The sequence below is a fragment of the Musa acuminata genome, unplaced genomic scaffold (assembly GCF_036884655.1).
Source record: "Musa acuminata AAA Group cultivar baxijiao unplaced genomic scaffold, Cavendish_Baxijiao_AAA HiC_scaffold_1141, whole genome shotgun sequence".
Taxonomy (NCBI): domain Eukaryota; kingdom Viridiplantae; phylum Streptophyta; class Magnoliopsida; order Zingiberales; family Musaceae; genus Musa; species Musa acuminata.
Window position 1 is genome coordinate 66009 of NW_027021353.1, and position 11795 is coordinate 77803.

An 11795-nucleotide genomic window follows, 5' to 3' on the forward strand; every position below is an offset into this window, starting at 1 on the left:
GTTGATTTACGTTTAAAGCAATCCAATATTCTTAACACCTGCGAAGCGATTTCATGTTTGCCTTGCAAGGCATGCCTTCATCCTTTACGTTGCTGCCTCATTGTTCCCTCGCTTGATGCATCAAAAGCCCGATACGTACCTTTGTCGGCGACATCGATCGCCAAACGATGACTTGTGCTTCTTTCCCATCTCAAACCCTTAGCCCGACACCTCGCAGCAAATCTCTTCCTCAGTCATCTTCAGCAGCTTGCGTTTGCCTTCACTTCATCGAGACAAACCAAAAAAGAGGCCGTTATTTGAGAGGGAAGACAGCGATATCTCGTTCGTCGACGAGACTACTTCCATGGGTACCTCTCTGTGCCAGAAAACCTCCGCCGCGAGGTGAGAGTCAAAAGCAAGAGCAAATGGCTCCGTCGTCACCGCTGTCTGATTTGATTCACGGATTCTGCTCATCTGTCAATGAGAAAGAACTGAGTAGATTAGAGAAACTCTTGTCCAAGGACTGCATTTTTGAGTCCTCGGCGTACTCGAAACCCTTACAAGGAAAGGTAATCAAACAAGTGCAGCTACGGCATCGAACAAATAAGGTACTCCATAACCATTACGTTTTTCCCTCTGTGAATGCAGAGGATCAACCAGTTCTTCAAGGAACTCACGGAAGCCATGGGAACTCATGTAAGATTTGTCATCGACGAGGTGTACGAGGGGAAGGAACTAACGACTGCAGCAACATGGCATCTTGGTAAGATTTGTAGGTTAAGTATAGCCACCAACACTCGCTCGATACAGGCTAAAACAAATGTTGTGCAGAGTGGAACAACCAGTTCATCCCCTTGACGAAAGGCTGCAGCTTTTTCAAGTGTTCTAAAGATGGCGACCTGCTGCTCATCAAGTAGTCATCACCCACCAATCGTGCTACAGCAAAACCACAAACTGGCGACAAGAATTCCAGCTAATGATTGACACGTTTATGTGTATTGCATTGCAGGGAAGCTCGTGTCCTCGTTGAGTCACCTGTGAAACCAGGAGATCTTGTTCTTGTAAGCTATTCCATCAACTTATTTAGAGTCTCATTTAAATTCTTGAGTCATTTGTTCTCACCTTTTAGCTTGTAACAAAAATGGAGTATTACACTTGCAGGGGACGCTGAAACGTATCATCTCTCTGTTTGACAAATTCCCGAGAGTAGCTGGATGTATATTTCTCTAACCCTTTATCAACCTATTGAAACTGTAGACTAGAACATTATCAAAAAGCATTACTGATCAAATGCAATATGAACTGCAGGGTACTTACGGAAGCATGATGTGCTACTTCATTATATTTGCATAATATACATGTTTTTGCGGCCTGTGATCCTTCCACTCTTCGTGTACTACACAAATCAGTGGGTATGGCTTCAACTTAAATTACCACAAAATATTCTACAGATGTTCATAGACTATGTATGGAAATTACTATTAATCATCATAAAAAGGCTTATGTGAACTCCATCTTGTGATTTTTATCTCTCAATATGTAAATATACAAATTCAAGAGGACATGCTTCGAGAAATCTAGATCTAATCATTAGATCTGCTCATGTGGAATCCACGAAGTCCAGGAATGCCACACCTACCACTTGGATAGGAGGTCATGGAGATGACACTCGAGTAGCTCGCTTGTGGACTTGGCGAGCGGGCACTAAGCTTATCGTAGCACTGTAGAGATGTGGGCGTGGAGGAGTGCTTCATAGCGGTGGTACAGACTACATCTCATGGGCATGGGAAGTGGAATGACTGCCGAACACACAAGTCCCGCCACATTACACCATAGAAGGCTCCGCTTTCTGTCAGTAGACCAGTATGAAAAGGACGCGGCCACCGACAGGGTGCGCTCCCGTGAGCCGCCGGGCATGCCGGAACTTAGCGGGGCCGGCGAGCTCAAGTGGGGCGAAACGTGGGAGACCGGTCCTTACGCCCTTTTCGTGTCTTCTAAGCGAATGGTACGTTACTGATGTATGTTCTGCACACGCGCGATAATGTTCATCTAATGACCTCCGGCATGAAACCCAGTAGCGATACAACGCCGTATACTTAAGCAAATCATTACCATCCTAAATTTGTACACGTGGATAAAACTCTATCGGTCATCTCACATATTTATCATATATTTAATAAATTTAATTATATTTTCAGGGGTTAATAATATCCTAATCAATATAATATATTAGGAATCAAATCCAAACTGAATAAAAATCTAAAATACTTCAATCCCTCTTCCAAGCCAATTCATAAATGAAAATTTTCTTATCAAAATTTATAAATTGTTTTTAATCAATATTTGATTCAAATACATGATAACATAGATAATTCTATTTATTTATAGAATATTATAATATAAGATAATTAATGCTGAGCTACATATATTTGTGTAAATCATATGCTTATAATAGAATAATTTAAAATATTTTTTTAAACAATAAAATTTGAACATACTTTTTAGCAATATATACGTAATTACATATCAAGTAACGTTTTAGCAACGATGACCATATTATATCACCGTGACAAGGTTCGGAATCAAAATTTATCCCTGACCTAAAAAAGAAACTAGTTTGTGACAAATTCTAATGTGTAACTCTCATTAGCATCTTCTAGATAGCGATCATGCTAATTAGTTAACTGAGACATAATATATCATATGTCAAATAATTGAATATTTTTTAAAAAACATTTCACATAATAAATTTCAGAACTGATTTTGCAAAAGATTTTATAACAATTTGCAGCATAAAATAATTTGCAGGCAAATAATAATTTCAAATAAAATTTGCAAGATATATACTCTTTCATAGGTTGTAAATATATAATAATGATAATTCTTTTTGAATCATAAAGTATTATGGTGCAACCTTATGGTGCATGTGGAGAGGAAGATCGTGTTGCGATTTGATGAGCATCATCATCCCATTTGCCATTTGGATAGAAGATGACAATTGACATTCTTTATCATCTCTTATAAATTTAAGATTTTTCAAGGATATATGATCTCTCTATGTAACATATCTCATATGATACACATAGTTTTCAGTTTTATAGTTTTTAGTGCACCAATCGTTATACGACAATAAGATGTTTTTCTTTGAAAAATCTAGATTTTTATTTTCTATTCTTCCACTACGCACGTGATAATCTGATCAAATTGAGGGACTATAGATATATCAAATTTACTATCTATATGTAGATTAGAATTTAAATTAAAGAAATCAAATATTCATAATTTTAATTTTAATGGGAGGGGTGGCCAAGAGGAGACTAGTCTGTGCCACCTTTTGGCCCCTTCTATTTACAGAGATTCCTACCACTTAAATCTAATATATCCTATCATATTGGGTATTGGATATCTATCTAATTATCAAATTCTCGTGGATTAGTAAATCTTTATATAATAATCTCTATTTACTCTTATTGAGTCTCACTCAAAAGATCTAATAATTAAGGGGCTTACTATATATCCAATAAGATAGGTGCTCCAACGAAGATCTCATATTCGAATATCTACTTATCGCAACATCTATTATATACGTATGACTCTCTAGGCCTAATATCGAGCTAGTTGTGAGTTGTACTTATCAGAACTTCTTCTTACTCAATGAATTATTATCTCTATAATAATTCACTCAATTCATCGACTATGAATGTACTAGGCCACTACGCCATAATCCTTAGACGATATAGGAGAATCTAATCAATTGGACCTATCTATCCTCAATTATCATATATCAATAGTCTCTCATCTATCTAATATCTCAGAGACCATATATTGGGTATGACATTGTCAGGCCCATATGGAATCTACTCGAGCTCTCTCTAATTGAATTCTCCTAAAGAACTTTTTCTTTCACAATCCGATTGACTATAACCAAGGATTTATCTGAGTAAAAATACATAGGATATTCCTCTCATGACACTAAGAGTAGATGATCATCTATCGACACTCAATTACTCTAGTAAAATTGGCTACCACTCAATCGCATTTATAATAAAAAAGATTTTTTTTTTTAATTTGGAACATAATATACACCCTTTAATATAATAGAATCATTATCTTTATATGAGATTATGATGATGCCTTTCTTCTCTATTTAGTAAATAGTATTGTTTGTCATGATAATTATATCATTACCTTTATATAAACAAAGATCGATGAATTTAGTACAACCAGTAGTGAAATGACGTCCAGAAATCAACTATCTAATCAATAGTAGTTGGGGGACACTATATTGCATCACTATGACAATATATAGTTCAGGATCAAACATCTTAGCCATCGACTACCCGATATGTCTGGGTGAGTTCGCCGATGGTGAGATGGTCCGAGTGCTCCCCTAGTGCCATCATTCAGTACAAAGTCCACCAATTTACTATTCCCGAGGTCGATTATTATTCACATGTGTTTCACTTTTGTACTAAATTAAGCGTCGACTTGGTCAAGCACCTCCACTCGAGCTCATTCTTTGTCAGCTCCTCGACGACAACTGAGTCATCTCCTCAACTACCTTAGATCTATTGTATATGGTCCTGAGTCGAGTCGGGTTGAGTGGGACATTATCGACATCCACCGTATCATGTTGTAAATTTATAAGCCAATTAAAGAAAAATATATATTAATCGGTTGTTTTGTTATTAAATATCAAATTTACTATCTATATGTGGATTATAATTTAAATTAAAGAAATCAAATATTCATAATTTAATTTTAATTGTTGTCAACTAGGGTGTTACATGTACTCTCGCCACTTTGATGGACTTCAATGCACGAACTTTAACCATTTAATCTGCCTTTTTTTTTTTTAATCTTGCATATGGTCTCATCGATTTAGTTCTGAAGAAAGCTTTTGAATGGATGAATTCTTGGAACGAGAAAGGAATGAAGAATGAAGCAGTCAGCACTCAGTTCAGCCCATGCAAGAACCAAAGTTCTCATCGTCACGTCGTACACGTGCAGCACCATCTCCTTCGTCGTCTCCCAATCCCCTTCTATCAACCTCTCTCTCCCCCTCTCCTTCCTCCCTCCACTCGACACTTCCTCTCTTTTCCGCTTTGTAGATTCTCTCTCTCTCTCTCTCTCTCTCTCTCTCTTTCCTAAAATATGATTTCTACCATCCATGTCGTCTTCGTCACCTTGATGAAAGGGGATGCAGGCGAGGGTGCACGGGCCCCCTACTCTCCATCTATTGTTCTTGTCTACTCTTGACCATGTTTGCCTCTGCCTTCACCCAATTGCCCTTATGCTCCACCAGCCCTCGCCCTCGCCCGTATCATCGCCCTTGCCTCCCCTCCCTTCTTCCTCTACCACTGTTGTCATCCTCTCACATGCCCTTGCCTTCGTTATTCTTGCTCACTTGCCCTCGCCCTCGTCATCCTCACTCATGCATCTCATCCATGACCCCCTTTGCCTAGGTCAATGATAAGGACGATGGATACGATGGGCAGAAAGATGGGGAGTACTCTCATCGGTAATCCCCTTCGTCAAGGTGACAATAAGAACGATATGGATGACGAGACAGGAACTACGGGTAATAGGTTTAGTATGACAAAGACGAAGGTGGAGATAATGGGACGAAGACAAATGTAAAATCATCTTTCAGAAAAAGAGGACACTGAGATTTTATGAAAGGGGGACGCTAACTTCAAGTTTGTCTACGTCAATGTGTTGAGAATCCATGCGTATATGGACCGGGCTACAAGTCCATAAAAATATGTTGGGTCATATCTGGTCAACGTGAGAGACGGGGCCCAATCAGTATGGTCGCCACCCAAGCATAGATATAATAATCGACCCTAAGGATAATATTTTTTAGGCCCAACCTACTATAAAACTTATTAATTTATTGTTACCAATATAATATTCATCCATGACGATAACTTTGAACGTTGAAATGATCCGATTGAACATTTCTCATCCGATCTCGATCTTCATGCATGCTCAACTATCTTGAATCTCTGGTCTAAAATTGAGTTGGGCTAAGTAGGATATCAATGACATCCACCACTAGCGATGCGAAGCCTATTTCTCTAACCCTATATTAATATATTAAAATTATAGACTAAAATATTATCAAAAATATTACTAATCAACTGCAACAAGAACTGCAGGGCTCTTACAGAAGCCGGATGTGCTACTCCATTGTATTGGCATAAAAAAATATTCATAAACAATGTATTCAAGTTACTATTAATCATAGTAAAAAGGTTTATGTGAACTCCACCTTGTGACTTTTATTTCTCATTTATGTAAATATATAAATTCAAGAGAATCTGTATTAATCATTAATCTGTTCATGTGGGAGCCACGAAGCCCACGCGTGCCACACCTGCCACTTGGACAGGAGGTCATGGAGATGACACTCGAGTAGTTGGCTTGTGGACTTGGCGAGGAGGCACTAAACTTATTGTAGCACTGGAGAGATGTGGGCGTGAAGGAGTGCTTCTTAGTGGTCGCATGCTCCGATCACTTGGATCTCACAACGCAAGAATCCCACTACACTGCAGAAAGCAGCACGACTACTTCCAATGGGTATGGGAGGTGGAATGACTACCGCACACAAAAGTCCCACTGCATCACACCATAGAAGGGTCCGCTTTTTGTCAGTAGACCAATATAAATAGGAGAGGGTGTGAGCCTGTGAGCCGGCCGGCGTGCCGAAACTTAGCGGGGCCGGCGAGATGCTCACGCTTCAGGGAAGGAAGTGGGGCGGAACGTGGAAGTCCGGTCCTTACGGCCTTTATCGTATCTTCTAAACGAATGGTACATCACAAAAGTACGCTCTGCACATGACCTCCCATGTATGCTATCAGTTCCTGTACAGTTCCCGTGGAAAATTATTGTCCGTCGAATTTAATGACCCCTGGGCATCAGCATTTGACTATTTCACTACTTGTACTTATTTGATTAGGTCAGAAAAAGATGATCGGAGTGTATCGTCTGTCACGACAAGAACATACTAAAAACGGATAAGAGATGAGGATGACTTTAAGTGTTCGAAGAGTTTAATGCTTATTAGGATTATGCGCGTGAACCCTTCTAAAATTATAGCCAGGGGTGACTTTTCATATGTGTATTGATTCCAAGTGGCGTCTTATGACCGGTCATATCAGCAATGTAGCTCTTATGTCATTGTTTTTCCTATCATTCAATTGATAATGATATTTAATTTCATATTGGTTAAGGAATAGAGAAACCAAAGACTCATAAGTCTTTTGGTCACCCTTACCATTAGAGGTGCTCTTTGGAGCTCATGAGTTTCGAAAAGAAAAAATCATGCTAGTAAGCCCATTGGTGGAATCTCTAGCGGATCAGCAACATGTCCACCTGACTGCCCTCATCATAGGGAGGTGCCACCAAGAACGAGGTTATCTCTCACGAATAGTGCACCCTCTTGCCATGAATCAGCTTAACTCGAATTAGATACCCAATATGCCAACTCAACTAAGGGCTCACTTACGACCCAACTTCATCACAAGCTCCGAAAGAGAAAAACTATGTGGGTAAGCCCACTACCCAAAGCGGATAATTCCTAGTATGCCTACGAGGCTACACCATTGACGGACTGACCAAATATTAACTTATCATATTGGTGTCAGAAGGAGAGCCTTGAATGTCACAAGAGCATCTGCCCATGGATCCATACAACGAATGCTCCAATGAGGAAGCACCACCACTTGCACTTAACATTTTGAATAGGAAGGACAACCACCTTCCTTCTTGCGGGCGGACACCTCCGCCTCGACACATGTTGGGATGCTATCGGTGTTTGCTCAATGATCTCGGCCAAGTGTGGGGCACCTGATCGTTCCCACTGATGCTTTTCTTAGTCTCACTCACTAAGTATAAACATTGGTTGGAATGATACAAACCATTGCCTCTCTTCTACCGTAATTGACCCAATAAATGGCCTAGCCATAACCACCCGTTCCACCTTCCCTCACCCCTCCGCCCTTAGAGGAATCTCTAGCAAATCAATAACATCCCACCCCGACTATTCTCATCATGGGGAGGCACAATTAGGAGCAGGGTTATCTCCCACGACAAAGCATAGTGCGCCTCTTTGCCATGAATGCACTCAACTTGAATTAGATATCCAATATGCTAACTCAATCGAGGACTCACTCAGGGCCTAACTTTATTTGGTCAACCAACACCTAAACGAGGTCTAGAGAATTCTAGCACTCAAAGGGAGAACTTGATGACTTGACCTCAGGCCACTCCTCACTCAAGGCATCCAGGAAGAGCTTTTCCCCACCAACTTTCAAATCCCTACATTGGAGGGATTTGATGGTAGCTCTAATTTGGTAGAGCACATCGTGGCTTTCAGAACCCGAATGTTGCTATATAGGACATCGGATTCCTTGATGTGTCAGGCATTCCCAATAATATTAAGGGGGTCGACTCGCGAATGGTTTAGTTTTCTGAAGTCGCTCTCTGCCTCCTTCTCATAGCTTGCGAAGGAATTTAAGCTTCACTTCCTAGCTAATATGTATATGAGACTTTTAATAGTCATGCTACTCGAAATAAGGTAAAGGGAGGATGAGCCTCTCTCATACTTTATCTCCCAATTTGACCATGAAATCGAAGGGGTTCAAGATGCTCACCTCTCGGTAATATGGGCCTATGATCCTCCCATTTCTTTTGATCATTAATTGAAAGGCTACCAGCAACCATCCCCAAAATGCTCCAAAAGGTGATCTAGTATGTGACTGTAGAGGTCATGATCTCCAACTAGTGTGAAAAGTCCCATAAGAGACCATGCTAAAACGCTCTTAGAGCCTCAACTTCAGACTCACCTCGAAAGAGACCCCCTTAGCCTGAGTCACCCACCCCAAGGGGTCGCATGATCCCTCTCAACATGACAAAGATGGAGATCTTCCACCAAATAAGAGAAAATAGATTCGTAAAGGAGCCAATGCCCATGAAAACTCCCAAGGAGTTGAGGGATAAGTCAAAGTACTATTATTTCCATTAGGATTATGTTTGCGATATTGAGGAATGTCACAAACTCAAGTATCAGATTGAGGAGCTCATATGAAGGGGCCACCTCAAAAAGTTCCTCCGTAAGCCCCATGAACCCTCCCTATGACCACAAGGTCCTGTGGAGAGACAAATCAACATCATTTTCGACAAACCCGACTTAGAAGGAGATAGCTCCTTAGGATGCAAAGCCTATGCTTGGGCCATGGTGGATAATTGCCTGAGACTTGTGGAGAGACCGAAGATTAATTTCAAGGAAGGGGAAGCTAACTACTCTGATCCCGCCCATGATGATGCAATGGAAATCTTTGTTAGGATGGTCAATGCCCAAGTGAAACAGGTCATGATTGACATCGGAAGCTTTACCGATGTGTTATACTTAGACGCCTTCCAGAAGATAGGATCGATGACAGGTGATCTTTTGCTAATGACTTTATCATTAATTGGGTACACTGGGGATTCCATCTCCCTGCTCGGGATAGTAAATCTCCATGTCACCTTTAGGGAAGAACCACATTTCAAAACACTAACTACTAGATTTATGATGGTAGATGTCCCCTCAGCCTACAATGCCATCATAGGCCGGCCCACTCTCAACTGCTTGAAGGCAATGGTATCGATATAACATATGGTGATGAAGTTTCCCACTAAAGATGACATTGGTGAAGTTAAGAGGTGATCCCCAAGAGTCTCGGTGATGCTACTTGATGGCGGTCTCACCTATAAAGAGAATGAAGCTGAAGGTCCCTCTCACTAGTCCTTGGGACCTCGACAAAGCTCCTTGTTATCCTGAGCCAATAGAGCAACTAGTGGAGATCCCCCTTAATGGAGCCTGACATGACCAAGTCATCAAGGAAGGAGCAGCACTCCCCAAAAAGAGACATGTTAAGCTGATCAACCTCATTAGACAAAATGCTGATGCCTTTGCCTGGTCAACAAATGACATGCTCGACATAAACCCAGAGGTTGCCTAACACCACTTGAATATCCTCCCCGAAACTAGACTAGTGAAGCAAAGGCCCCACAAGTTTGCACCTAAATAACAATAGGCCATTCAAGATGAGGTAGAAAAACTATCAAAAGTGGGGTTCATTTCAATAGTCCAATATTATCATAGTTTAAAAAAAAACTAATATAAGTTAGAGGTTGTGAATTGATTACACCGACCTTAATCAGGCCTATCTAAAGGACAACTATCCCTATCATAGATCGATCAATTAGTGGATGTCACATCGAGGTATAAACTCACATTCATAGATGCTTTCTCGGGCTACAACCAGATAAGAATGACACCCTAAGACCCGAAGCACACCTCCTTCATTATAGACGAAGATATATACTACTATGAGGTAATACCCTTTAGACTAAAGAACACAGGAGCAACCTACCAAATAATAGTTAACAACATGTTCAAATATCAAAATGGGAGAAACATGGAGGTATATGTGGATGATATGATAGTAAAAGGTAGAACATCTAACACCCATTTATAGGACTTGGCAGAAACTTTCCAAACATTGAAGAGGTTCAACATGTGTAGTAGGGAAGTTTCTCGGCTTCATCATTCACCAACGAGGGATAGACGCTAACCTAGAAAAAGTTTGAGCTATTATTGAGATGCAATTATCATAAACCATGAAAGAAGTATATCATCTTGTGGTTGCTTGACCGTGCTAAGCCACTTTTTATCTCGATCAAGTGATATGTGCCTCCCCTTCTTTCGAGTCTTGAAGAAATCAAAAGACTTTATCTAGACCAAGCAATGTTAAGAGGCCCTAGAAGGGTTGAAACATCCCCTTTCCTAGCTCTCACAACTTACCTCGCCTACCCTAGGAGAAGTGCTGAGTTTGTATTTGGCGGCCACTAGACGTACCATCAGCTCGGTGCTACTACAAGAGGAAGATGGGGTTCAATGACCCATCTAAGTTAACCACGTGCTAAATGTGCCCAAAGAATGTCACCCTACTATCGAAAAACTAGCACTCACTTTGGTATTGATAGTAAGAAAACTATGCCCCTACTTCCAAGCATATCTGATCCAAACAAGCCAACCCTTACAACAAATCCTCTCGAAGTTTGACGTCTTGGGAAGACTACTAAAATGGTTCATGGAACTAGGGGAATTCGACATCCAGTATGTCCCAAGGATAGCCATCAAAACGAAAGCATTAGTAGACTTTATATCGAAGTTGACTCCCTCCCTCAAAGGTAGAGGGGCTCTCTACTGAAGGCAAAGGAGGAGAGTCATCTCCCGAAAGTAAAAGAGGAGAGCTCTCCCCCAAAGATGGAGGAATGAATGTTGTCCCAACTAGGGCCTTATTATCGATGGCTCAGCCACTTTAGAAAGTGATGGACCTGACTTATACTAAAAGGCATAAACAATCAGATGTACTAGCATACCCTATAGTTTGAGTTCAAGATTGCTAACAATGAAGCTGAGTATGAAGCTCTCATCTTTGGACTCCGATTGGCCCGAGAACTCTACGTGCAAGAGCTAGTAGTATTGCTAATCGTATGTGCCATACAAGTCAATCACGTGAGTTATGTGTAACTTGACACATAGTCTTTTTGCTTATTATATTTTGGTATTTATCACTTTATATTACTTGTTATATATATATATATATATATATATATATATATATATATATATATATATATATATATATATATATATTGTGATATCCTTGGATCTATGCAATGAGAATCAAATCGTGATGAGATCACGATAATGAGATCGATTCACCTTTAAACACATATCCTAAATAATCCTAGTCATATGT

The 11795-nt window shown here is 40.3% G+C and overlaps 1 protein-coding gene across 1 annotated transcript; it reads left to right on the top strand.

The window, feature by feature from the left end:
* Positions 1-61: 61 nt before the first annotated feature.
* LOC135671563 (uncharacterized) lies at positions 62-1487 on the top strand. Its single transcript, XM_065179766.1, has 6 exons — positions 62-548; positions 628-742; positions 811-892; positions 989-1040; positions 1141-1195; positions 1288-1487. The coding sequence occupies exons 1-6, from the start codon at positions 168-170 to the stop codon at positions 1485-1487; spliced, it is 885 nt and encodes a 294-aa protein (XP_065035838.1). The 5' UTR covers positions 62-167.
* The last annotated feature ends 10308 nt before the right edge of the window (positions 1488-11795 follow it).

What these genes read in the sequence shown, in the direction of transcription:
- LOC135671563 (XM_065179766.1), top strand. Translation starts at nt 168, where the DNA reads ATGACTTGTGCTTCTTTCCCATCTCAAACCCTTAGCCCGACACCTCGC. An exon ending in TGCAGCAACATGGCATCTTG is followed by an intron (nt 743 to 810) that starts GTAAGATTTGTA and finishes AATGTTGTGCAG; the next exon opens with AGTGGAACAACCAGTTCATC. An exon ending in GGCGACCTGCTGCTCATCAA is followed by an intron (nt 893 to 988) that starts GTAGTCATCACC and finishes ATTGCATTGCAG; the next exon opens with GGAAGCTCGTGTCCTCGTTG.